Here is a 27,887-nt window from a genome sequence, read left to right as displayed (position 1 = left end):
TTCCTATGGATTTTTGACCTATATTCCCTCATACCACCCTCTGCTGATCATGCACTTGTTGCTGTGAATATCCTCTTAGCTTCCTATTTGCCTGCATGAATTGCAGTGTGTTCTGTGCCTTCTTTAGAGCTACTGGTGTGCTAAATGCTGCCCCCCTGAATGAATAAAGGGTTGAATTATAACTGCATTTGTCTCAGTCAGGGTACCAATTTGTATCGGTCTGCTTTATCTAGCCACAGATATTTTTTCTTTTCCTCAACACAAAAAGTAGAGTATCTGGTTCCTCCAGCTCTTTAAAATCAAGTGTGAAATTAGAAAATGGATTAAAAGGCTACTGTAAATGTATGTGTCAAATGATGGATGTACAGACAGCAAGGTTGCATAAGCCTCATTCTTTTAAGAAATTGGGCTAAAAATAGTAAGTGTCCCTTCACCTGAGTTCTAATTTTTGTGCTTATTGAGGAAAGAGCTGTGTAGAAGAAAGAATTACTTAATCATCCAGAGATCTTTTCATGCTACCTAAATCCTCTTTTCATAGTTACTATTCATACAACTTTCAGAGCTAATCTCATTTATTGTTTCTCATTGCAGTGTTTCTGATCTAGCCAAATAGGCTGCCTTCTCTGACTGGAGGACTTTTTATCAATATCTAAAACCAATTTAGAACAATTTCATTACTGCTGACACTTTACAGTCTTTGTTTCCCTGGTCAAATTTACTTGGACTTGTAGTTGGTTGCAATACCAGTTTGTAATGATCCATGCCTGTGAAGGGCTTTGCATTGTATTTTGTAGCTCACTGCTCCTGACTTGCATTTCTTCAGTTATTTCCTGAAACTGAAGGACATAATTATCATCGCCCAACTTTTTCAGTATTTAAGGTAACACTCCCTGCAGTGTGAATGTTTATATAAAATCCATACACACACATTTTATATATGTGTGTGTGTATAAAAATCTCTTTGCATTTACTCACGTGTATACACACACACATTGTTTATTAGTTGGTTTTTTTTGCACATTATTTGGATTCTCTATGTTCTGGGTTTTCCAGTGTAATCTGACAAGTTGAGAACAGGTAAATTTGTTTTCAGTTAGTTTCATTGCACTCTTTTATAGCTTATCTTAATTTTACTGAATTAGTGCAATCTGTAAATTGAGGATAAAATCTTTTTGATTGAGCCTATGGGTAAACTAGTTTTCCATTTATATATTAGAATGACTATTGTTCAATTGACACTTTGGCCGGTACAGGCATGTTAGGAGTGGCCCTGAAAAAGCTGTGCCCCAGCTTGTTGGAATGATTTTATAAAGAATTCATTTTACATTTGTTAAATCAATCATTTATGTCTGTGAGAAGCTTTGCATCTCGGTGTATTTATTTTGCTGGAATAGAAGAATGGAAATAAAATCCTAGTGTGCAGCTTCATTTGCAATATTTCTGCTGCAGATCCCGGATACGTTGATTTGATTTGTAACTTAAAATGCGCTACTCATGAAGAATGCAAGTTTTTGTTGGAGGCTGTTTTAAAAATGAATCAATTTAGTCAAGTTGTAGAAATTACAGAATTCTCCAGCGCTTATGTAGCATTGGAAGCATGTTAAAAATTCAGGAAGGTGTTCATTATTAAGGATGTCTTTTTTCCAGACCATTGTGAGAAGAACCTGTCTTTCAATAGTGAATTAGCACATTTGCAGTATTTAAAACTCATAAATGCAAATTAAAATCAAAGAAATATGGAAATATTTCACTTAGCTGATATTATCAGCCAAACAAAAATGAGAAAAACTCCAGGTAAATTTTCTGTCTTCACAACTGGGTAAATCAAAAGACTCCATGAAATCTAGTTGACCTTACTGCTATTTTTGTAAAAATGTGTATACTTTATGCCATTTATTCTTGTGAAACAGAAATGCTGGTAGCAAAAATAATGAATTACAGCTAGATTGAAGAGATATCTGTTTTAAATTACACATGATCTATTATACAAGTGACAATAGATGTGTTTTGAGCTACAGAGACTTTGATTGGAAAGCCAGAGCATCCTGTTGTGTTCTTGTTAGTCATCTTTACATAATTTCTCCTGTAGTCCCCTCTGTGTTTGCTGGAGCAGCTCCATAGGATATATGCCAATGTGTTTTTAACATGCAGTTTTCCTGATGGTGTTAGCTCTCAAGTATTGGTAGTAGTGATGATATTGATACACAGTCTGAGCTACTGGTAGTTGATGTGTAACCTCTCACAGTGCATTCCATTAAGTCAGAGACCATCTACATACAATACTGAGCTACCTGAAACTCCCTACAGTTCACTCTAATTAGTTCACTCTGAGATTTGGATTCCTGATTTGCATCGCTGGCATCTATTCTTATTTTCTGCTTTGTTACCAGAGGAATAGTGGCTAACAAGGCATCAGTTTTTGAAAGGGATTCAAGGGGAATCCAAAGCAACTGCAGAACCCTGTGCCTGCTGAATGAACTGCAGATTACCAGAAACCAGAACAGGGAATAGAGTCACTGAGCATATAGATATGTGTGATGTCCTGCTCTATTCCAAAGCCATCGAAGATCCCCAGAAGAGTCAACAAACATGTGAATAATGGAGAGATGGTTGGATACATAGTTTTAAAAAAAATATTTGGCAAGGTTCACTGCTAATAGGTGTTGAACTAAGCAGCCAAGGGATGGAGGATAGTTTCTGTGTTTGCCTGGAAAACTGGTTAGAAGGCAGGAAATTGAGAGTGCGGATAAACAGTGCTGGAGGTCACAGAGGACATGTGCTGGGGATCCATGCTCTAAATTATACAAATGAATTATTTAGAGTTTGAAAATGGATGTGTAGTGGTATGACAACTTTGCTGCCAATGTGAAGAATTGCAGAAAAACCTTATGGGACTGAGTGATAATCTCTTTTTTTATTTCTCAGCTAAATGTAAAATGATGCATATTGGGGCTGGAGATGGAGAGATTCCAACTTCATGCTAAGTATGAAAAGCTGTGAGGTGACTTAGTACACTTGAGAATGAGAAATTGTGTTTTTTATAGTTCCTTGGAAATGTCACTGCAGTGCTTAATGGCAGACAGTGAGCAGATATTCAGCATTTCAGAGAAGAGAATAGATGAGGTTCTTTACCTCAGCCTGTGAAGCTCAGGTGCCCCTGCATCTTGGAAGCTTCATGTAGTTCTAGTCTTTCAGCTTCAAAAAGGATAGGGTAGAACTGGCAGGGGTGCAGGGCTAAGCAGATGATGGCTAAGCTTAGACTGATGCCTAAAAGGACAAGACTGGAAGAAAGGAGCTATAGGAACCTCTCTCTCCTGGCTGATGTGCAGCTGTGGTTGTTTACAAAGTTGATCCAAGAGGCTCTACTTTTCTTAACAGCACAGCACCAATCAATCTTGTGAATACCATATTCTCTTGAAACTGTGATGATGCCCAAGGTCAAAAATACCTGCATCATGTTGAGTTAAAAATATTTGGCTTTCTTAACATTTTTGAGCAAGGTTCACTGCTGCAGTGAAGGTCTCCAGATTTAGGCTCTTTACATCTGCTGTTCCAGTTCTCACCAGTCTGAAGGATTTTCCTTTGTAATTTCATCAGGCATCTAAAGCTTCAAGTATTTAATGCCAGCAAAAAGAGTTTCCCACTTTGCCTCCATCTGATAAGTGTTTTTGTTTTATTAATGGATTTGTTACCAGATTTGACAGTAAAAGAAAACCTAGTGTTCTGTGTGTGTTAGGAACATATTCCAAACAGACTTTTTCAGTGACAATGTTTAAAAATGCATGACAGAGGCATGAACTGGTGCCTAAAATAATTTCTTTTGAGATAGAGTTCCCAGAAAATAAATGTATGAGTTTTCTAAGTTTCATCAAAAATCTGAGTAAACAAGGAAAAGATAATTTTTTAAATTAACATCCAACAGTAGGAAAATGATTATTAATTTTTAATCTGCCAATTGAGCAGTAATTTTGTCAGCAAGTCCTTGGTTAATTTTAAAATAAAGTTTGAAGATGGTTTATATAAATCTCTCAAAATTGTATCCTTAATCAGAATACATTGCTTTGAAAGTAAAACCTATTTGCTGTCTGTTATGCATGTTCCTGATGGAATGGCAGGAACCAGTAAATACAGCAATTTGCCAGAAAATTGGGTTTTTTGCTTGTTTCTCAGGACTCCTACTTTGTCTGCTGGTTGCCTGTCCTGTTTTTAAGACTGGAAAGCGGTTTTTGAACCAATCCTTACCTTGAATTACTGTTTGTGACATGCTGGTGTAGTGGTAGAACTGCCTTACAACTCACTTTTCAATAATTGTAGACTTCTTTTATTGTTTGTCAAAAGACATCATTGCCACTCTGTCTTTATAAAACTTCTTTATAAAAATCTGATTTCCCAGTGACTGTAGGAGATTAGATCCCATGAACACGTTCTAAAGTCAGCAAAACCAATTAGATAATGGTGTACCTAGAAAAGCAGTTTCATTTGGCACGTCCTGCTTCTTCCTTTTCTGTCTGTCTTGCAGCAGAGTCCAAATTAGTCTTTTTTGTAGAATTACCAAGTTGTATTTACAGCAGCATCTTGCTGGTTGTAATTTCGATTACATCCCATAAGAAACATTTTCAAGATTAGGACGCAGCAGACCAATACCCCATGAATGATTTTGCTTTCAAAAGCAAGATCTGTCATTAATGGTGTCAGTTAAAAGTCAAAACTGCTTGTTCTCTGGTGGCCAGATTGCAAGATGTGTATATGACATGCCCAAGTTCCAATCCTTTCCTGTGACAAGCTGCTATCAGGTATGGAAATTTCAGCTATGGAAATGTGTGTCTTGTGGTTTTCACACTTACTGATCCATGCTTGTAATTTTCATTCTACTGAGCTTGAGGTACTTCTCTTGAGTTCTTTAAGGGCTGGGTACATTTGTTTTTTAAATAGTTTTACCTTCTTGCTATTATCTGTAGTGCTGATGTTCCAATCAGTTCTGAGACTTTCCTCTCCTCTTAAAGACAGAGCTTTGTTTTAGGAAAAGCCTGTCTATCCCTGCAGCTATTCTTCAGCATTTCCAATTTGCACTATGCAAACGCTGCTTAGCGTACCTGTAGAAATAATTTTGTTTTTTCAATCAAGAGTTCATGTTGTTTGTACTTTCTGAGCCAAAATGCCATCCTCAGTTAAATTTTGTAGCTGTCAGAGGCATCTGTCTTCTTGTGTCTCTCCAAAGCTTTTGTGTGCACAACTGCTCCCAATGGTATAGATGTTCTGTCTACAGTATAACATGCTACCTGTTCTGGCAGTAACAGAAACCTCCATGTTGTTACAAGATCTCTTGGCATCTCATCCTTACAAAACTTAATACTGTATGCAAGAGCTCTGGGGCTTCTCACTTGCGTGTGATGTGCAGCTCTCCGCTAACATGATATCATGCAGTCTGTTTGCTTTGTGGTGGAGGAAAGCAGCGAGTTGAGTGCCCAAGTAACGGTCAGCGTTCATCTGGAAACAATCAGTTGGCTGCTTAGTGTCATAAATGATTCTTGAGGACTTAAAACACCATATTCTTAGTTTTTGGGCCAGGCAGAGAGGCAGGACAGGTGTGTTTGTGGTTACCAAAGTAGCTTAGTCTCCTCAAAATGTAATTTCTTATCTCAGTCTTAGTTGATGCAGTCAACTGTGTCTTAGTCTCTTGTGTTGAAGAGACTTTCAGGTCTCACTAGTGTATTCTTAAGTTACTTCTGCATTAATTCATCCATCCATTGAAATGTACTCCTTTTCAGTTTCTATCTTAATAAAATTTTCTTAGGATAAATTATATATAGCGAAACGTGTCGTATGTATTCTGTTTTAGCCCTTTGTAATTTGCATACTTTTTTTGGGTTTCTTCAGAATGAAATATTCTGTAATGAATTATGTACCTTCCCCCCCAGAAGTACAGTGAATTGAGACAGTGAAATATTCCACAATTAACATTCTGCTGTGAGGAAACAAGTTGTTCTTCTCCTGGACTTAGCTAGTTTTGGTCTGTTCTGGTATTTGCTATCAGAATGTTAATGGCTATTTGATTCTTCTTCATTAAATACTTATTTTGGACATCCAAAGATCTCAGAAACCCAGTTTCCCTTATGTGCAAGCCAGTTGGTTGGATCTGCCACATCATGGTCACATGTTGTTTAGTTATCTCTCTGCTTTCAAACACAAAGAGTGCACTGGTCAGCCTTTAGTTTTGTCCTCTAGTTCTTTCTAAACCTTTAAGTCTGTTTTCCCAAGTAGAGTTTTTAGGACTGGCAGGCTGCAGGTTACAGCAGGACCCTTCACAGGGGCCTTGACTGTCCCCAGTCCTTAAGTCTACCCTGACTAGATAAAGCCTGAAGTAGCCCAGAGTGATCCCATAAGTGATCATGCTTTGAGCAGGAGGTTGAGCAGGAGAGGCATCCTGAGGTTCCTTCCCGTATGAATGATGCTGTGAGTCTCTATTTTATGTTACTAAATTAATGAACAATTTTATATGAAAGGTTGTAGGTTTGTTCTGGATAACATTAGTGAGAGCTCTCTGAGGAACTTCTGTGCTTACTGCCTGTCCCAGGCTTTTATTGGATTTGTCACACTGCAGTTTTCTTACCTGTCAAGAGAGAGTCCCTTTACCTGATTCATCTTGATGTTCAATAGCCATGAATTGGCCAGTTTGGTAAGTGCTGTGTAAACATTAAGGAGTTTGTGACTGCTAGGGAAATGGCTTTTCTCTCCTCTTTTAATATATTTGCATCCTCTTTTTCTTACACTGCTAATTCATGGCACTAAAAGAAGTTCTAGAGTATTATGGCCTAATCAGATGTCAAAATCAATAGTGCAAATACTAAAAGCAACATGTGAGTTGACTTTGAATGACAAAAGGAGAGGGACTTTGGCATCTTGAGAGGGGCAGCTGTGCTTAGGTTGATGCCGGTTTAACACAGAAGTGCTCCCCGGCTTCTTGGGCCTGTGGAGGGTTCAAATTTATTGTCTAGGCATGACTTAACAGGGCCATGGGAAATTTGGAGGCAGCTTACATTAAAAGGAATTATGACTTTGCAGTTTGGATAGGGGTCTCTTGATGGTTGTAGGGGGAACAGAAACTTTGTTTTCCATGTCTCAGCAGGCAGTTTAGATGCAGTTTGAAAGATGCTGACTTCCACTAAATCTTGAATGTGGTGGGAGGAGGAATCTGAGAGGTAGTAAGAGGAGAGATGTGAGGTAGTGCTGGTAAGGCAGCTGGCTGCATCTAATTTTTTAGCTAGCATCTGCTTGTTCCTTCACATTTTCTGTGAGTATGGTGGCTGTCTGATTAAAATAAGAAAATTACAGTCATGTAAATCGTAGTGAAAACAGATTGCCTTGCCTCAGTTTCTTAAAGGGTTAGTATTGTTCTGTTAGTTACATTCACATAGTTTTTCCTCTTAGAAAGCATTTATCAGACTTGTGAAAATCATGATTTTAAGTCCTATACATTTTCTTGGATTTTAATACCATTTTAAAAAATGAAATATAAAATATGTAAAATGTTGTTGTTACAGACACATGGCTGTTCTAAAGGTTTCTTCTTACTGTTCTTGTGTCTGGGGCAGTCAATGCCTTTTGATATCTAATTTCTTCCTATTACTTTCTTTTACCTGTTTACTAATAATATTAATTTATTTAAAACTGCATTCACTTTGCAATTTGGTGGCTGCTGAATTTCCAACAAGTAAGGAGTTTTAAGGGTTTTAGCAAATTCATGAAAACATTGCTTAGTGGCTCATGTGCACAACTAGTCAGCGAGATCTTTTGGGTTTTTAGATGCAATTTTTTTACTAGGTGGTGGAAATATCTATTAAAAAGCTAAATGTTTTGTGTAGTAAATGTTAATAACATTATACTGCTTTGTTCATTATGCTTTCTAAAAAGCAAAGCTTTTGGCATTTCTTTTGGTAGAGGCTATATGACAGTACATCTTTGTCAAGTAGGTGTTGCTAATGAGAAATCTGTTATGCCTTTTGTAAAATTGTTGATTCCTATTTGGAGGTACCAGTGTAAATGAATCCTTTTTATGCTTCAGGTATCAGTAGATATATTTTTCTTTTAGTTAGCATCTTAAGACATTAGCCAGTGTTTTAAAGCAATTCCTTACACTTAAATGCATTCCTTATGCTTACATTCTCAAATGTCTGTGCATATATTGAAGGAAAAGAAAGAACAAGAAAACAACCTAATGCAGAGCATTAGGATCTGTAGCTCAAGTCAAATAGGCCTGAAATTTTTTCCAAATTTATTCATGCTGTAAAATCTGATTTCTGTAACAGAAGCAGTGACAAAATAATTAGTCACTGTGCTGGGATGCTTGTGAAAGATGAAATCTCAAATAAGGAGTAAAATGTTGTATTCATAGAGAGTAGTTTTACAATGTAATCAAATCCTATTTTTTCCCTGTTTCTTAGATGATGAAGCATGCCTGGGACAATTATAGGCAATATGGATGGGGACATAATGAGCTCAAACCAATTGCCCGGAAAGGACATTCCACCAACATATTTGGTAGGCTATATTTTCTGGTTTGTTTGTGATTTTTTTTTTTTAATATTTCTGTCCATGTGTCTTCTTTGGAAGTCTTCCCGAACTTTCTAGCAAACTCTGTTTTAATAAAGAATCTTTCAAAGTGTGATTGACAGAAATGTATTATTTCAGTGGTATTTCATTGAACTACTTTATTGACCTATCTTTTTGGGAGTAGTATGTTCTTATTGTTGCAGAGACTAAGCTGTGTTTATGTACACTGATGCTTTGTGTGCATGTGTACATATATAAATGAAAGTCCTGATGCAATGATGGTTATTTTTTGGCTATATTTTGAGATGCAATGAATATAAATATGTTGGGTTGTTTTGGTTTTTTTTTTAAACCCACCTCATATTGTCTAGATCTTTGTGTTTAGGTCCATGAGAAGCATGGAAGAGTTTGAGTTGGAGGGAACCTTTTAAAGATGATCTAGTCCGACGCCTCTGCCATGAGACCAGGTTGCTCAGAGCCCCATGCAGCCTGGTTCTGAGCATTGCCACCCACAGCTTCTCTGGGCAGCCTGTGCCAGTGCCTCACCAGTGGTGCTTAGCACAGTGCAAGGAGAGCGTGAGCTGAGTGCAACCCTGGAGCAAAAGGCTGCTTCCACGGCAGAAGGGCATTTCTTAGGTACCAGGGCAGCGTTGTGTACCACTCTTAGATACTTTGTTATCTTGTACATAGGCACTGCCATAAGTTTCCCTAAGAAAATCTCTTCTGCACCTCACTGTGATTTAGTTTTATGTTATGATTAATTGATGGTTTTATGTTTTTTACAGCTGATGAAACTGGATTTGACAGGGAAAAATCTTTAATGTTCACCTTTATGATCATGTAGTCTTTGCTACTTGCAAATCTGTTGCTTAATTTGCCATGTGTAATTCTAGATTAGCCTTGGTTTGTAACCCAGACTCTATGAAATAAGTTTTTTTCCTTCATGTGGCAGAAAAACATTTTTATGATGTTTGTTTTTAATGTGACTGACATGATATTTTGAAGCAGTTACGAATTGCAATTTCACTGTAGTATTTTTTTTTCCATTCCTCCTCTGCTTACTTCTAACATGTCTGCTAATGAGTCTGGAGGATTTCTGCTTTTTTTCTTGGAATGATTATTCTTTGGAGAGCTTATTTTTAAAATTTTGGCATTGCTTTCTGAAAGAAATTGCAGGCCTTGTCCATGCTAAAGTTTCTGCTCCTCTTGTTCCAGCTAACTCTAGCAGCCAATGCCCTACATGTTTGTCCTTTTAAAATCCAGATGCTATTTTGTGCCATTTAGTTTTTAGCCAAATCATGTCATGATTGCTGTATTCAAGGCTATTTCATATGAAAAACTTTTCTGAAACACATAATCTTCAGCATATATCAAGTCTAAAATAGAATCAGCTATTGTTCATTTGGTGGATGGCTGATGGGGGAGATGTGTGCGGAAATTGGTCTTTGTCAAGGACTGTCTTAGGCTGTATTGTTATTCCAAGCTCTTTACCAATCTCTATTACCCCTATTGACACGATTCCCAGCAGTATTTGCCTTTATAGAAGGGTTGCTTAATTTTTTTTGAAGCCTCATGCTAGTTTTAATAAAAAGATGCTCAGCAAAATCTGTTTTTATTATTCATCTCAAGGATGATTTGATCCAAACTATTTTCAGGCATTACTGCAATCTACTGTGCTTCCATTTCAATTCCTAGCACGTCTATGAGATCCTGCAAGGAGATGGTATCGCTGGTTGAATGAAAGGCAGCCCTTTGCATGAATCTTTGGGAAATCAGGTTTGCTGATAACTCCCAAGTGAGGTTAAACACGATTCAATTTGGAAGACAAATAAGTCATTAGTCTTCCCCGTTGGACTCCACTTTTGTCTAAAGCAGTGTATATCTATATCAATGCCAAGGAGAACACAACTGTTTCTAACATTGCAAGATCTAGCAGGTTTCAGTCTGGGGTCAGAGAAGGGCAGAGGAGGTGGCCTTCTCTGCTCTTAAATCTTACTTTTAAGTAATTAAAAATATAAAGAAGGATAAACTTAATAAACTTTAAAGCAAGATGCTCTATGCCTTGCTGAAGCATGCCAGCAAGGATGTTTATGGGCTTCCTCAATTATTAGTTGACTTTTATGACAAAACATGGTAGGTTGCTTTAGTTGGCCTGCAGCAAGAAACTCTTGCCAGTCTTTTTGAGATGTCTGACTGTAAATTGTAAAGGAGAGTCTGCTAAAAATACTGTCTTTCAAACTGTGTAGTTGGGCAGTATCTTGAGCAGCACCTCTTCCACAGCTGGGTCACAGCATTGGTAGTATGGTACTGCTTTGAGAAAGTATGACTGGGAGTGAGTGAGCTTTTAAAGATATTTACATTTAGATGATATATGAAACAAACCTTAATAGGTTCTCTCTTGGTGAAATGGGGTGATAACTGCTTTTGAAAAGGCTGGCATTTATTCCTACCCTGTAAAATGAAATATAAAAGTCAAGGAGAAGGTGCAGCAGAGAGGTGTAAATTTTCTTTCCAGTTTAGATTTTTATTTGCAGCTCTGCTGAAGGTTGTAGCAGCTAAGCTAAGAACGAAAAGTTGGCCTTTTTTGTTGGACTGCTTAAATTGGTGAAAAAATTTGATGGCAGCTGCAGGGTCTTGTTGCAGAGGGGGTTTGTGTGGTATCCTGGTCAAGTTCTCATTAGAACACAAAGGGTAAAGAGGCTGATTGTGAAAATGATGCATGTAAGATAATGAGCAAGCACAGCAAACACTGAGCTTGCTTCAGGAGGTTTTCTGAGTTTCGCATGAACCAGATCAGTTGATGGTATTGTTGGATTCTCTCCCTGTAATGAAATCTGATTGGATTTGCTTTTGAGGATGAGAGTAACCACCTGAAACATGCTGTTTGAAGATGATTTGTCTCTGTTTGATGTAGATGAACATCTCCTGAAAACACAAACAAAATTATTCAGTCCTGATATGCTTCAGAGTTTTAAACTGTATATGTTTGTATCCGGTATAATATGAACTAATTACCATAGCATAAGCTGTAAGGATACTTTATTGTGAGTTAAATTGAGTAGTTAGTACTAGTTAGTTTGCATCAGTCTTCAATCTGTGTTTTTCTAAAATATGTTTATTTGAGAACCTGAACTACTATAAGGAACAATATAAAGAAAATATACAATGCTTGGGCAATTTGGAGCACTGTCTTCATCAAAACTAGAAATTGTGGACTGTCATCTAACCTGATGCTTTCTGAAATAAGAGTTCTGACATTTGTGGTGTGTTTTATTTTGTTGTTTTGGGGTTGTTTTTTGGTTTGTTTTGCTAATTTTAATTATCGAAAAATAAAGTGAAGATGTGCAATTTGTCAAGTAATAAGTACATGGCAAGTACCAATACAATTCTTGCAAAATTGAAAACTTCCAGTATTACTAGCAGTGCACTTCTAAACCTTGCATTTGGATGTGTTTTGTCTAGAGATGAGTTGCTTTATATGAAGATGGCCTGGTAATGCACATAATCCATAGACAGTTATATGTCTAGATGTGTTTTGAAGGGTGTGGAAAGATTTTAATAGTGATAAAAAGTTTTAGAAGTTTAGAATTTGTGGATGCTTGCATATACACATGCCTATTCTCATGCCCAAAGATTTAATGAAGTCATTATTTTGTATTTTGTCCCACTAGAGCTGTCTCATGCATTGATAGTGCTTTCATGTCTTTCCTGTTCTTTCACCTCGCATGCCATGCAAACAGTCAATTTACCCTGAGCTGCCTGCCAGCTCTCTCTTGGGATCCTGTCTTCTAAGAGAGAATTGTCAGTGAAGTCACATTGTGATTGCATTTGTGGTACCTGGTAGAGCCCCAAGGCTGCAATGCAGTGCCTTATCTCTTCCTTAAAGCTTGACCAAATAAAGCTGTCCTCTCTTTTATGAGGAATTTTTTGTCTGGCATTTTAAGTGTCATTGGTGAGCGAGATACGTCCAAGGGAATAACTCAAGGATTCAGGTGGGGAAGCTCATGTGTTGAATATTCCTTGATATACCAGTGGACTGCTTGGTTTGTACCACATCATTGAGCATGTCCAGCCTCAGCCTTTTGCTGCCAGTGCCACTGATGCACCCCGGTTACTCGGGGGAAAGTTGCTGAGGTGACTGCCCGGTGCCGCAGCAGCGTAGGAAGCTCCTGCAGCAGCTCCTCGTGTTGCTAAGCAATGGAGATCTGACAGTGCATTTCTCCCTGTGCCGGGGAGCAGGAGCAGCAGAACTCCCAAAGAAAATGCATCTGTCACACTGCAAGGATGGGAGGCTGTGGCAAGAAGGAGCTGAGTCAGGCACAGGAGCCTGCTTTTCCAATGCCTTTGACAAGTACAGTACAGCCTGGGAGAGCAATGTGATTTCTTTGTCCACTTTGTGGTTCCTGAAGTGAGGGGTGGAATATTTCTTCTAAGCACTAGAAGAAAACACCATAACAGAGTTTTTATTATTATTTACCCTTGGAAATATTCTTTAATTTATAAGACATTTTTGTTATCTGTCCTTATGGCAGTTACTGGGCTGCCTGAGCTGCTCTGGCATTATCATCTGCTGTCACCTGATTAGTTGTAATTTACTTTTGAAGTTCATATTAATTGTCAAGGGTGTCTGATTTAGTAAGCCTTTTGTATTTTCTGGTTTGTTTGTTTGGTTGTTAGCTGGCAAAATACCTGTTTATAACAGTATGGAGATAAACACTTTTACTGGAAAGAAAATAGGTTATACACTTTAAAGACTGTGGAACGACCTTTTAAAAATATGGTGGAAAACTTCTCATGTCTTCTCACTGTAAAATCCTAATAAAAAGACAGATGGAAATCACAGCTTCTGCTCAACATCCTTTTTCTGTGCATGTGTTCAGCCTCTGAATCCATGTAGAGGATAAATGGGCACAAAAAGGGAATATGAGGTGTATATGTAAACAAAAATGTTCTTGACTGTATGTTATCTTGATAAACAAAAGCCTCCTTAGTGAGCAGTAGTTCTTATCTTTTAACTGTACATGCACAAGTAATTTAGTCATTATTGCCTTTTTCTGTGGCAAATGGAAAGGGAAAGAAAATCCATTCTTCCTAACTAGGGAAGAGAGGTAATTTCACAATGCAAATTTCAGCCTAATCTCTGTACTTCAGGTTCAAGTCAAATTTAAAATAAATGGAAATGGCCTTAAGACAGACCTGTGCATCTGTGTCCTCTGCAAACTCCATAATGAGTGATTACAGCAAGATAATGTTGAATATTATAAGTACATTGAATGTGTATTTTTTGACCAGTAAGATGAACTTTGAAAAGATAAAATTTTGAGAAAGAGCATAACTCTTGAGCTGCTGGCTTTATTTGAAACTAGAACCGTGTTCTAATATCAGAAGAAAAGTTCCTTTAGGTCAGACGACAGATCAAACATGATTGTTACTCAGTGTTCAAAAATTGCTCACAGCAGGTACCTAGGGAAGACATGTAAGAGCAGGAAAGCTCATAGTGAGCTTGTCTCAGAGTACTCCACAGCCTTACAGAAGTTTGTATAGTGCTAGTGTTTCTGTGGTCAGAGGCAGCAAGTTTTATTTAATCACTTCTAGTTGATTTTTCCTTGATTTTGTCCAAACTGCTTTGGAGTCTGGCCAACCTTAAGAGCAACATAACCCACTATGAGTGGTTCCATAGTTTGATTTGATATTGTGTAGAAAACTTTTTTGTTTTGAAGGCTGCTCGCTGTCCTGGATTACTGGTTTTGGTGTTGGAAAAAAGAAATAAATCCATTATTCATCCCTTGCTTGCCGTTCATGGGTTTGTAGAACTGCATATGCCCTCAGTAGTGCCCCTGTCCTGCATGGAGGGTTTTAGCCTGTAAACTCATTTATCTTACTTACATTTTTCATACCTAATATGTTGTTATTTTCTTTCTTTGTATATTTTCAAGGCAGTGGTTTTGGGATCTTTTTTGGTCTTTGAGACGAAGGCTAAAACTTTGCTCCATTTTCTGTTTTGTCTGCTGTTCCTCTCCTAATAATTATATTCTCTGTCTTTTAGGCTCCTTCTTGAGTCTACAAACACAGTACAGGGTAGCATTTCTCCAATAGCATTCCTTTTGGAAATCCTCATCCACTGTACCCTATGATTTATGCTAATGTTATAAATATTTTTAGTTATTTCATATTTAAGCTTTTGTCCAACCTAATAATTTCAGTAGGATCCCACTGGTGATTTTACCTCACACTGATGGCTGTTTACACTTATCCCATTTCCTATCTTTTAAACCGTTATTCATCTGCATGAGAAGAATTTTCTTTTACTGTGTGGCAGGTCAGTTTTCTCAGAGATTTTGTTAAGGGATGGTCTCACATCCCTTCTGTGTATGTTCTCTGCCGATATGCAAGTTCACTTCTTAAAAAGACTTTAACATTGATGCTAAGACAACACTTCCCTCTACAAAAGTTCTGACTTTTCCCTCGTTTATCTCATTTAAAGCTGTTTTCTGATTGATGCTGCCAATTGGGCAAATAGTGATTTGTTAACACTGTTTTGCTTCACTGCAATGTGTATCGTGCTTATTCAGAATATAGTTGTTCTCTGAAACTTGCAAATTTGTGCAGACAGGATACAATCTGTCTGTATGTTCCCTCTTAAGTGTTTTACAGTACTGTAAATAAAAAATAATATCTACTGGTGCTGTAGATAAAAACAACTGCTTAGTAAGAACGTTTTTTGAATGTCACTGATATTTCATCAAACTGTCAAAAGTGTGCCTATGCATATCAGGAAAACAGGAAAATTCACCACAAGCAGCTGTTGTCTTGTTCTTTTTAATAATACAATATTCTTACTGAATTCTTCTCACACAGTTTGTATTAGTTCATGTACAACATAATTAGGGCAGTTGTACTCAGTGACTTCTATAAGTGTCTGAATCAATTACGTTAAATCCTATTCAGAAGATTGAAAATTCTGCTTTAATGAGAAAATACCACAAAACAAACAACAGATGCACAAATGCAAAATGAAATCAGATAAACACACCTCACCTACACACACATAGGATAGTGAGGTAAACATCTGCATGAAATAGCAATGAAAAAATTAATCATGCTGGAGTTCAGGGCTGAGGCTCAGAATTTTGATTCTTCCCAATAGCATTCTCTTCTGTTCTTCTCTTATAAACCAGATGGTTTGCTCTGAGGAAAAAAAAATTGTTTCTTCTTGGAAATCTTTGGACTTAATGTTTATTTTGAATTGTGAATTATTTAGGTTGTGGGAATGCTTGAATTTAAATCATGAATTTAAACTTTTTTCCTACCTTTTGGAATTGAGCGCAGAGGGTATAATAAGGAAATGAAGATAAGGCCATGCAGCCTTGTTTTGAACAGGCATGACAGCTGAGTAAGAATTAGCATTCTGAGCTCTAAACCTAAATCTGCTGAGGACAACTCCATGGGCATATGTACAGTGAGGGAGTCAGGTGTGGGTGTGCTTTGCTGTCATCTGAAGCCAGAGGATGCACCAGGCAGCTGGAATTCAGGAACAGCTCAACCACGTGAGTGGAGCACTGTGCTTGTGCCTGATACACTGCTACCGTTCACTCAAGTTTTGCACCCATCTGGTGAAGTTCTATGGCTATCCCACTGGAAATCTGCTCCTCTTATGCTGTCCCAAAGAAAATTTAGGACGTGGCTTTGACCAAAGTGTGTGGAAGTGGCCCAAATATAAAGATAGAAAAGCCTGTGTGCCATGATGGCTCTTAGGTGTTGTTTTTTTGGTATGTCTTTTCCTACTGCCTAGCTGACAAAGTAATTTAGCTTACAATTATCTGTGAGAGATTGTTATCTTGTCATGGAAGACCTGTTCTTAGCTTGCTTCATATAAAGTCACACAACTATACTCAAGTCCAGATAACATCTTGTTCTCTTATTTACTCTCAAATATTAGTCTTGCTTTGCTTGCCGTGGTGTTTAACTGATTGTTGCTAGTGTTTAGGCTCTTCATACTTCCAGGCCATCATTCACAGATACTTTTCCCTTCAGTCTTCCACTTCCTGTTTTCTTAAAATGGGCTTACTTCAGATCTATATTTTTGATTAGTTTTGATTGACTGCTTTGTGTATACAGCAGATTTGCTGTCACTATTCACTTTTCACATGTTATTCTTGCTTTCTTTCTGATGTGCTTCCATGGCCTCTCTTGTACTCAATGCCATCTTCTCTCCCTCTTTCTTTTCCTACTCTGAAATTCATCCTAACCTTCTCCTGACATTGTGGCTTTCAGTTATCACCAGGTCTTAACCTTCCACTAACTCATATTATAGTTCCAACATTAATCTTTATTATGGTCTGCACACAGTCTTCCTCCTGTATACAGTAATAGAGTTTGGTCTTGGTGCTTTAAAAATAAGAGAACAAAAATTATGGAGGAAATTGGATAGAAATGTAGAAAGTTGAAATGGTCTGAGGATATTCAGTCTTTGTACTAGGGGGGACTGCATTCAGCTCTTGCTTGCATGAATTTTGAATTAATTTGAAGGGCCATGGAAGATTTAGGGAGCAAAGTAAATCAATCAACTGAAGAGCAGTCAAGAGGAAGGTTTATTGCCGTGTAGATTTTTAGACAAAGTTTTAAAATTCGAGTCTTAAGAGCATGGGTATTCAGGCAGCAGTTTGTTGATTATTAACAAATACCAGCAGGTCCAGTTTTTAATAGGTTCAAAGTCTAGCATACAATTCAGTGTTCTACTCCCATGACTTCCTCAGTTATGAAATTAAGGAAAGCATTAAAATTGATCATTTAATGTTATTTATATGTTGAAGTACTCTATTGTCTGATACAAAACATTAAGACCTCCTTTTCATGTTGTCTATTATCAGCAATTTAACAGAACTAAGCAATCAACATGCTTATATTTTGTTCTGCTTTTTTAATTAGTCTAAATGTTAAAGGCAATTGGTTTCTTCATGGATACTTACAGGCTTATTCATTGCATTTTATGACTGAGCTGAAATCATACACTGCAGTTTTGTATGAAATGTAGTAGTTTCATTGACTAATTTTGAGGCACTTGTTTTCTCAGTGAAATTAAACTCTCTTGTTCAAAAGTTTAATTAATTTTCTTAAACGTTATCTTGTTCCTCGTGAGTCATTAAGATATTTTGCAAGTGGTATGCTTCAGCAGTGGCAGCTTTATTGCCAGACTCTCATTAGAGATACAGAAAATTGTTGATAATTGTTTGCTTTTAATTTTCATGTTACATATTTTCATACTATGTCTCTAATTGTCTGTCACATCAAGAAATTCTGTTGCTACAATCTAAAAACTTGAATTATTTAAATCTTTTGGACTAGAAATTGGTGTATTTTCTAATATATAGTGCAGTCTTGCCCAGTATGTATTTTTCAGCCATTATGAATCTGGGCAGAGAGGAATAACAATAACAAGAATATTTATTTTCCTTAGGATTGTAATAACTCTGTATTGAATGTCAGGCTGAGTTTATCAAGGAAGCACTTTCACTCAGAGTCTGGGAATTAAAATAACTGCCTATGTGAAAAATAACTAAACTTTTACCTTCAGAGTGTAACACTTCAGAGTGTTGAGAGAGTATATATTTCTCCTTGGTGAGGCTTTACATCTCCTCTTTTGTTTCTGGAACCACTATGGTGAAAAGGGGAGGATCTGCTTTATGCTTTTGTACACCCCAATGGTTGGGTTGCTCTGCCAGTAGTGCTGGATGAGTCTGAAGCTGAGGTTGCCTGCTTTAGTGGAGATTTATCTTAGAAATTATGGTAAATTACCCCTTGAGGCTTTGGTCCTCTTACATTCCTTTTGCAAGCTGATCCTGCCTCCATCCCCAAGTAGCTTCACCACCAATCAAGCATGTTTTGCACCAGTAGGAGTAGGTTCAGCTTCCACTGAGTGATGTCTGTCCAGGGCCCTGCAAAAAAAAAAAAAATCAGATATGAGACAGGCTGAGACCAATAGTATTTCTGACACTATTTCTGTTTGTATCTTATGGTTCTGTCAGTCAATATGACCATCCCATTGGCCATGGGAAGTTGTTTTGAGAATGAAAGCTATTTTCTTGCATCTATATCTCTAGCATTTGCATATAACTAACTATGGATTCCAGCTTTTTATTGCTTAGGAAGATAAGTCTGCTTTCTAGAGTATAAAATAATTTATTTTGATTGCAGGGATGTCTTAACACAGAGATACTTGCTCTTTGTGTGGTGTAGAGACACTTGTCTTCAGTAATTGCCCAAATGCTTTTAGTGTATCTAACTTCTTGTTCCTCCTCAGTCTTGCAATTTCCCTTAGCTTTCTTCAAAATGTAACTGCTGCTGATGTCTGCAGGCTATCCTTGCCAAGGAGAATAAGAGTCTTTATTACTGTTATTTATTCCTGTGTGATTTTGTCACTGGTTTAGGAAATATGAAAACCCTACCTTGATTGTAAATGGACTGATGAGCATCCTGCTTTTGGGCGTGTCATCTGCTGTCTTTTCTGAGGAAAAATAAAATGCTTCCTTCTCAGTTACTGCTTGAGGCAGAAGAGTAGGAATGGTTACATGCATCTATTTATATGACTTCTTTGTATTTATATGATTTCTTTGGAAGCAGAGCGGCCTTGATAGTTTTACACTTAGGCTGGTTTCCTTGACTTCATAGCAGCAGCGTACATTTTGGTAATGAGAGATCCATTTGAGTAGGCTGGATTTCCTTCAGGTTTGTTACTCCTCTAGCAAGTCTCTGGGTAAGTGCCAAGTGTGTTGTAAGACACTCACACACTTGTGGTACAGGGGTGTTGGAGCACAGGCATAGGGAGAAAGGCTAAGAAGGAAATTCTCTCTCCAACCTTATGCCTTCCCCTGGCTTATTCACTGTGGGGATGCAGGGGGGCAGGAAAGAGAAAGCCTTGATGCTGTGCAAGCACTGCTCAGCAATAGTCAAAATTCTCGTGTGTTTCCAACACTGGTTTAGTCACACATCCAAACCCCACAGCACCATACAAGCTGCTGTGAAGAAAATTAACTTACTCACATGCAGACTCAGTATCCCTGCTCAACCCTCCACTTAAGCCAATGAAAGCTCCTATGGATTGTTTTTAGGAGAGGTAATGAGATTTGTGTGTGATGTATACATGTTGAAGTAATGAGGAGGTATGGGTGAGATGTTAAATAATCAAAGTTTCTGTGAAGCACCTATTTGATGGTTACCTTTCAGCTTAGTGCCTGACTTCAGTCTGTTGGTGCAGAGTATTGTCATCTTGTTGCTTATTTAACATGTCTATGTCTCATATCTTTAGTCTTTTCTGTTCATAATTGATCTATGCATAGTTGATCTATTAATATATTTTCTCTAGTACCTCACTGCTTATAGTCTCTTCTGCTTCCACATAATAAATACACAAAGAAACTCTGAGCTGATATAGGCTGATATCAGACGTTCTAAATCTCTACACTTTTTCTTATGGTATAATGAAAATGGGCTATTTATTTTCTTCATATTCATTTTGTTGTGGAACACTTGACAGCGATCTGTCTCCCTTGTACTCTGATAGTCTCTTGTGGGACTTCCAAATGGTACTAATAAGCCAGTTCTTCATCTAGTGCTTTGGCATACTGAAAGAATTTTAGATAAGAAGACTGTTTTTCTTTTAGAGGCCCTGATATTTACACTTAGTCATATTATTTGCTAGAATTTTCAAACTGTATTTTATGTGGCATTGAGTGAAGGAATTATTTGACTTATCTCAAGAAACTGAAGTCTAACTACAAATTTGAATTACCATTTTGCAGTCCTTTGGAATAATACTTTTGCTTAATGAGAGTGTGCATGATTTTCTTAATAGTTCAGCTATTTCACTGCTAAATTCTTTCCATTAGCTCATGATGGATGTTCTGTTTTATTTAGAAGAATGGGCATTGCATTCATTAGGCAAACTTCATTAAATTTGGAGCTCAATCAACTAGAACTATAATTATATGGAGAGGAAACTTCCTAATCTGACGTTTTTAAAACGGAGCCTTTTTGGAATTGGTTATTATCTTCTGCGACATGACTAGCTGAGCCTTTGTATTGAACAGAGGCAGACCTGGGAGGAGTGCCTTCAGCTAGCAGAAGTGCTATTTTCTATTATAGTTTAATTGTTTTATAGGCTTTTTTCACCACAATGAGACATCTGCTCCCTCTATACGTGGAGCAATAATAGACTGCTTGAGGTGGTAGCAAGAAGTGTATATTATAAACTGTTATCTCATCATTTAGGGTTACTTTATGGCACTTTGAATGATACCTTCTGCAGTTTAATTCCAGGAAGGTTATCCCCTTGTCCTTTTGATCCAAAATTTATGGATCTTGGCATGGCTGGGAAAGAAGAAAAAGGAGCATTCTCTATTATGAATGGAAAATTATTTCACTTTGTGACTTTAGATGAATGGTTTCTATCAGCATCAGTAGGGGGAAGGACCACTGCTATCCATTTCTGCTTTAGCCATAGCAGCACACTGACCCTAGTGCAGGCTAGTGACTGGAACACTTGCTGTTTCTTCCTTCTTCAGTTTTCAGTCTGTGCCTTGCTGCAAGTGCAGTACATTTTAAGATGAGGAATGTCACTGCTTGTTTTGGTCAAGCTGTAGATACTGAAGAATTCAGTGGAAGGTCTTACTTAAGAACAAATTAAGAATGACATCCTTTCTACACAGTCCTTGAAGAGAGAAGCTGAGCTAATTTTACTCTGACCAAGCATCATATAGCCCACATATAGTTTTAAGTTGTACCTGTCTTACAGTATGGAGTAGCCAAGGTGTTAAATGTGTATTGTCCTCAGTGTTGCATTATGTTCAGTTCTGCCTTGTATTCTTGTTGACACAAGATTTCTGAGTGTGAATTCTGCATTTTGGACTTTTCCACCTCAATGCCCATGAGGAAGGAATTAGCTTGCTTCCTGCTGCCTGATTGACACTAAAGGAAGAAGACTGGGCAGACAATCTGTTGCAAAATTTTGATTTGTCATCTCTTGACCTTTTGGAAACATTTTCAGCCAAAAGGATTTGAAAATGCAAAGATTGTTCTTCTGAGTCTTCCTCAAGGAAGAAGTACTCATGTGTAGAAAAAAGAAAAATAACTCAAGTTTGGTTGAAATAGTCTGCTTAGATGAAAAAAGAAAAAACGAATAATTTATTATAGGTTGGGAATGTATATGCCGTCTTTAGGAGATTGGGATAAAAAAGAGTTAGGCTCTCATGTGAAGTCTAGAAAATATAACCACACTGATCTGTGCCTCAGAAACAGGTGCCCATCACTGCTTAGGGAAGAGGCACATGAGAATAGAACAGGCTTTTCTCAATCATGTTTTGTTGGACATGCATGGTTCTAGAAAAGATAAACATAAAAGGCGAAAGAAAGGAATGTAAAGGCAGCTGGAATGAGGGCTTGAACAAAGTATTAGGGTATGGCCCAGACAAAAATCTCGGAGTGTAAGCCTATGCTTTGAATTGACTCTTAGGGACAAAAAGTACTGAACAAGCCAGTTCTATTACGCTTGTTTCTGTGGCTGCAAACAGCACCAAAGGATCTGTAGAAGTGCTTTGTAGGCAATCCCTTTTGGGGACCTACTGGTTTAGGTGAGATCTCTGTATATGGGGTTGAGGGCTCACTTTTAACACAGGAATAGTGAAAGCAAATTTCTTGTCTTTATTTGGTGAGGTCATATTTTTCAGTCATTATGGGATGCTCTGGGGAAACATTGAACACCTTTGATCAGCTCTGGAGAGAGCTCTTTTCTGTTCTCTCTGAATTCATCTATTGGATTTGTTAGATGGCAAAAGTTGTGTGCTTTTTAATTTCCATGGCCCTTCTTTTGTGGCTCTGTGCAAAGAGAATTCAGTGAAAAGGATTGTTTAAATTTGTGGTTTTGAGGATACTTTCTTGACATCTGGCAAGTAGATATTCTTGCCCCCAACATACTGCTCTCCCATATTGTTGACAGTGAAATGTAGTTCTGAGATCCAGAAAACTGTGGAAGATTGTACCATGGTGTTTGAAGTCCTTTGGAGTAGGTGTGGGGAGGTAGGGTGGTGGACAATGACACAACAGGCCATTTCCATGCAACTTGTTTTCTGCATCCCTTGCAAGCTGAAGAATACGAGAGCTTACTGATCTGATTAGCACTATGTTTAAGTTGGAAAGTTTTTACTTTTTGAAACTCTTGCAAGAGGAACTTCCAGGATTTCACAAGACTTATGTATCCCTATTCGTTCAAACACTGTGTGTATTTGACAATTTGATGAATGTGATTTAAATAAAGGAACAGAAATTACTTTGAGCATGTGGTGGAAGCTGAATAACACATTCCAAATTTATGTAAAAAAAAAAATACTTTGTCAGCTGGTACTGAAGGTAGTCCTTGTGTCATGGTCTTATTTGCATATTTTTGAAGTGATAAATTAGATAACTGTCACATGATGCTTTTGAGAAGGTGCTAAGTTAAGTGCAGTGCTGTGGCTCTGCTCAAAGCAACCTCCACTTTAGCATAAGCAGTGGAATTTGTCATTTGGCTGAAGGTGTTAAACCTTACAGTACTTGAGCACCCCAGTGAATTCATTTCCAGAGAGTTATAGGTATGGCTGGTGGACAATTTGTCAAAGGATTTGTCTTTAATTAATCTTGCAAAATGTAGCATGTCCCAATCTCTACTTGAATTTTCTTAACAAACACTGCCAACTTCAGGCTTTTCAAATCTAATTGAAATTAATTAAAAGCAATGCATGGCTATTCTTTAAAAATTAGTTGGTGGTTACTTTGTCATGGATATTGTTGTGTTTAATTTTTATTATCTGGAGAAAGAAGTCCCTGAAAATGGAATTAAGCTTTCTCAGTCATTTAGATGTGTGAAAGAAACACAGTGTGGATGATGGCTTCATTCAATTACTGTTATGTTTGAGGGTAAAAAATATAGCTCTAACCATGTGAAAGTCAGAAATGGATAAATAAGAACTACCAAGCAGGAACACTGCTGTAGAGATTCCCATTAGAGGTGGAAAGCACATTAAAAGAACCCTAAAATGGACTTGTCATTAGCATCATTAAATTACGAATCAATTCACCAGAGTTTATAAACCAGCGTGCACTGGTGTATAGATTACAGGTATGAACAGTGAAATTTGGTGACTTTGTTGGTGCACAGGAAGTTTTAAACACTTGATGAAAACAGATAACTCAGGATGATTTTGGTTTCCTCTAGAAACCAAGACCTGTGCCTACTGAGGGCATCACGTTTGGTTGGCATGGCCTAGGGAGATCAGGGCTCTCGTGGGCCACTGCTCACCATCTCCTCATCCCTTGCACAGACCGATGAGTCACTCATCAATCAGCTCTAAACTGCTGCTGTTTCAAGTGAATGGCATTTCAGCTTAAAGCACCATTGATTTTTATTTGGCTTTCAATGCTCCACTTGAAGTGGTGACAGTTGAGAAATCCATTAGCGCTCCTAGCGCGTCCCTGCAGACGCCCAGGAGAACATCTTGGGATTGCGGCTCTGGCACTCGCGCCCGGCCAACGCTTCCCTGCTCATCAGGCCGTGCTTTTCAATCATTAGCTAGCGTCCATAATTGCCAAACTTTGAATATTTCAGAAGTAAATGTTGGGAAATGCAAGGCATTACTAAGGCATTACTGCAAGTGCTGATTGCTTTATCTTGCCTATGCCTTTTTTTTTTTTTTTCCTCCCTTAATGCTTCTGTCCTAGAATTCCTAGTAACTTTTTGAAGCTGAATATCTTTCTGTCCATTGATTTTTTTGTGGGGTTTTTTTTTTGGTGTCAAAGTACAGTTGCTCAAGTTCAAGTTGGGAAAGCAGATGAGAAGGGCTCTTTTTTTCTGTCTTTAGCATTCTTTTCTCCGCAGAAGCCAAACTGTGCCAGAGGATTGATACTTTCAAAGAGAAGTGGGAATTCTCTTCTGTACCTGATAATTCCTTCCTCATTATTTGAGCAAGGATAATTCTTTGATAATTCTTTGTGCTGACACCTTTGTAGTAACTTTGCTTTGCTACTGCTTGGGTTATTTTCTCATGTTTGTGATGCTTAAGAAAAGTAGTGAAATAGTCACTTGTAATAGAAACCCTTCTTTTTTGCACGTAGGAAACTCACAAATGGGTGCTACCATAGTAGATGCATTGGATACTCTTTATATCATGGGCCTTCACGATGAATTCAGAGAAGGACAAGAATGGATTGACAAAAATCTTGATTTCAGTGTGGTGAGTAGATCCTGCCCTAAATATTCCTGTAGTTCCTTTCAAGTGTTCAGCTTGGAAGAGGTCTTTCAGGTGAAACTTAATAAAAATTACAGATCAAAGTGTTAGATGTGAACTTGTAACAGGTGTGACATTCTCTGTGTATCTAACTTTGTTTTAGAAAAAAAAAAATGCCATGACCTTTTCACAGCTATGATTCTAAGTAGAGATACACCTATATATTGTATTTTCAAAGTACAAATTATAACTGGATAATGGAAGTAACAGAAAATGTTTTGTGAGAAACAACCAGGTATCAGAAATGAAGACACAAAGATGAGGTTTTATGGGCTGATAGTCGTTACAAATAACTGAGCTATGAAAGACAATTTTCCCCAAAACTACCATGTGTAAATTACTTAAGAATACAATTTCTTCTTCCATTTCTTAAGAGTTTTAACACAAAATATGCCACTTGAATTCGTGAGTTTTCCTACAGGCTCTTAATCTATCACAAGAATTTCCCAGTTGGTCATACAGTGTCTGACATTCTTGAGAAGCATTAAATGGAAGAAATGGCTCTATTTTAGTCTTATTGATTAGTGTTCTTTGTACTAATTTTGGGACTGTCACAGACTCTGTGATGGAATTTGTATTTCAGTCCTTGGATTTGCCCTATGGTTCCAAAAATAACTTTTCATTCAGTAAATGTACCTAATGAAATATAGTTGTATACTCCAAATTCAGCAAATGCTTTCTGTTGTTTCTTTATTTTAACCCACTTTTCAAAAATTATTTGTTTGGGCTTTTTCCTTTTGATTTATACCTTGACTGTCTGGCAAACATCAAAGAATTTTTACTCTGCTTTTTTCTGTTAGTGCTAGATAATTATTCAGTCTAAAACTGAAGATCCTAAATATATCAGAGACAGTGTAGAGATAATGATGCCATTATGAGGATGAACTAAATTGCTTCCATAACTTTTGTCTGATCTAAGGCAATTTCAATATAAATTTGCACTATTTATCTAGGATTTGGATGGAAGAAATTTACATGACCCTCTGGGGTTCAGTTACATCTTCCTATGTATCAAAAACCATTTCTGAAGGTTAATGAGTTGTCTTGTGTATACACCAAACTTGAATAATTTTCTTACATAGTTTGGAGTTTATAAATAAATACATAAATTTGATCCTCTTGGATTCTTCTACTGGGAAATGGAAGTCATTGGTTTCACTTTACACTGTCCCACTGCATGTGTGATTCATGACTTTAATGGGTATTAAGTGGAATCATGCTGCATTGGTGTTATTTTTCTTGTATCACCTCTATGTGAAAAGGGAAAACCTTTTACTAAAAACCTTTGGGAGTATTTCAAACTTCCAAGTTTTAATCAGTGCTGTTTGAATAAATTTTTATTCACATAATCTTTCTGAAATATGTAATATGTGCAAAATGAATTTAGTTTTGATCCAAGCACTGCAGGTACCAGAGAAATAGCACAAAAGGAAAGACGTACCTGTAAATGTCATTTCAGCTGTGTGCAGATTGGTGACTCAGCTTGTTCAGTGCACATTGTAGTGACTTTTCTGGATAAAAGGAAAAGTTTTGCCTATCTCAAAATCTCTTAATAAAACTATATTTCTGTATCTAATAGGTTGAAGAGAAGTTTATGGGGGAGACAGATGGAGTGTATGTGGAAAATTAGCTGAATGGGGCACAGAGGGAGTCAGTTGCTAAAACTATCTGATTCCTCTTAATTTTTTGTGGGTTAAATGAGTCAAAAGATACTGTTGAATTTAACCTAGGGATAATAATGTGGAGGAAGGCAATAAAATCGTTTATTCTCTTGAATTTCTCAGTGGTCCTGCAGTACTACTTGTCATAACAGAAAAGCTATTCCGAGACAAAGATTATGTTAAAATAGAGCTCTGAATTTGAGTTTAGTAATTTAGGTAAAAAAAGTGCATTATGGGAATTCTCTAATTATCATTTTGCTTTATCTTTTTAAACTAGAAGGTTTGGTGCTATGCTGAAGCATAAAAGAGAAGATGCTGAATTATAGAAATGTGTAGTCCTTGCCTTCTTTTCCACCAGCCCAAATTACTGTAATTGCACTTTGTGGTGATAAAATGGTTAGAGGGCAGGAGAAAAACTAATTTGATTTTATTAAAATCGGTTGAAGCTGTAACTAGAATTGTCATTTGGTGTCACAAAGATGTGCATGAGAATTTCAGTTTGGGTCTAGAGACTGCAACAGTACAGACCCTTGCATGTGGATTGCCTTAGGATATGTACTTTCTTCTGCCTTGACAATTTTTTTTCTTCCTTCATTAAGGAGTTGGTTAATTATTTATTCATGCTCTCTTTCTGTTCTAGAATTCTGAAGTGTCTGTTTTTGAGGTCAATATTCGCTTCATTGGCGGTCTTCTGGCAGCATACTACCTTTCAGGACAAGAGGTAAGGAGATTGAAAGGTGTCTGAAATTCATTGTCTTCTACCAAATGTGGCATATTGAGACTTTTGTAGAATCTTGATTTCTCAGTAGCTTGCAAACTAATTTCACTGTAGTCAGATGTCCAAAATAACAAAATTCTTAGAGTATGGAATCTTTAAAGTTTGTTTCTGAGTAGGTCTCTTGGCATTTAGGACACTTGGTTACAGTTCTGAAATGCTTCTTTTATCGAGATGTTTTCAGAAGATATCCACTCAAATAAGCATCAGCTTGAAATGTCAAGTGAAATGTCAACCTTTTCATGCCAACAATAACTTGTTTTGATATTCTGTAGCTCCATGAAGGTAGAAATAATAGCTTTGTCACTTGTCCTGCAAGGATGTAGGTTTGCTTCATCAAAGTGCTACTCAATCTTCTTACCATTTTCTTGGTGACAAACTGGGAAATAGGAAGCCAATTTTATACAGCTTCTGAAACTTCTGTTAAAACAATGTAGATTCATGCTTGGATTCACAGGATGCATGTCCCCAGAGACTTGCAACAATGGACTTCCTTAGTCCAGCAGTCGCAGTACTGTGACTTCACATACTTTAACAAGAGTAGAGCTTGACCCCCAGCTCTTCTCATATCTTAGGAGCTGCATGAAT

At 37.4% G+C, this 27,887-nt stretch overlaps 1 protein-coding gene across 1 annotated transcript in view; it reads left to right on the top strand.

The window, feature by feature from the left end:
• Nucleotides 1-27,887, top strand: part of MAN1A2 (mannosidase alpha class 1A member 2) — a 133,408-nt gene that overhangs the window by 35,355 nt on the left and 70,166 nt on the right. The window contains exons 3-5 of the mRNA XM_063148452.1: nucleotides 8,442-8,538; nucleotides 24,691-24,809; nucleotides 27,165-27,245. Coding sequence (XP_063004522.1) covers nucleotides 8,442-8,538; nucleotides 24,691-24,809; nucleotides 27,165-27,245 — 297 coding nt within the window. The remainder of the gene's footprint in view (nucleotides 1-8,441; nucleotides 8,539-24,690; nucleotides 24,810-27,164; nucleotides 27,246-27,887) is intronic.

This window comes from Melospiza melodia, chromosome 2 (genome assembly GCF_035770615.1).
Source record: "Melospiza melodia melodia isolate bMelMel2 chromosome 2, bMelMel2.pri, whole genome shotgun sequence".
In the NCBI taxonomy this organism is placed as follows: domain Eukaryota; kingdom Metazoa; phylum Chordata; class Aves; order Passeriformes; family Passerellidae; genus Melospiza; species Melospiza melodia.
The sequence above is the reverse complement of the archived record's forward strand: the minus strand, read 5'-3'. Positions and strand labels throughout refer to the sequence as shown.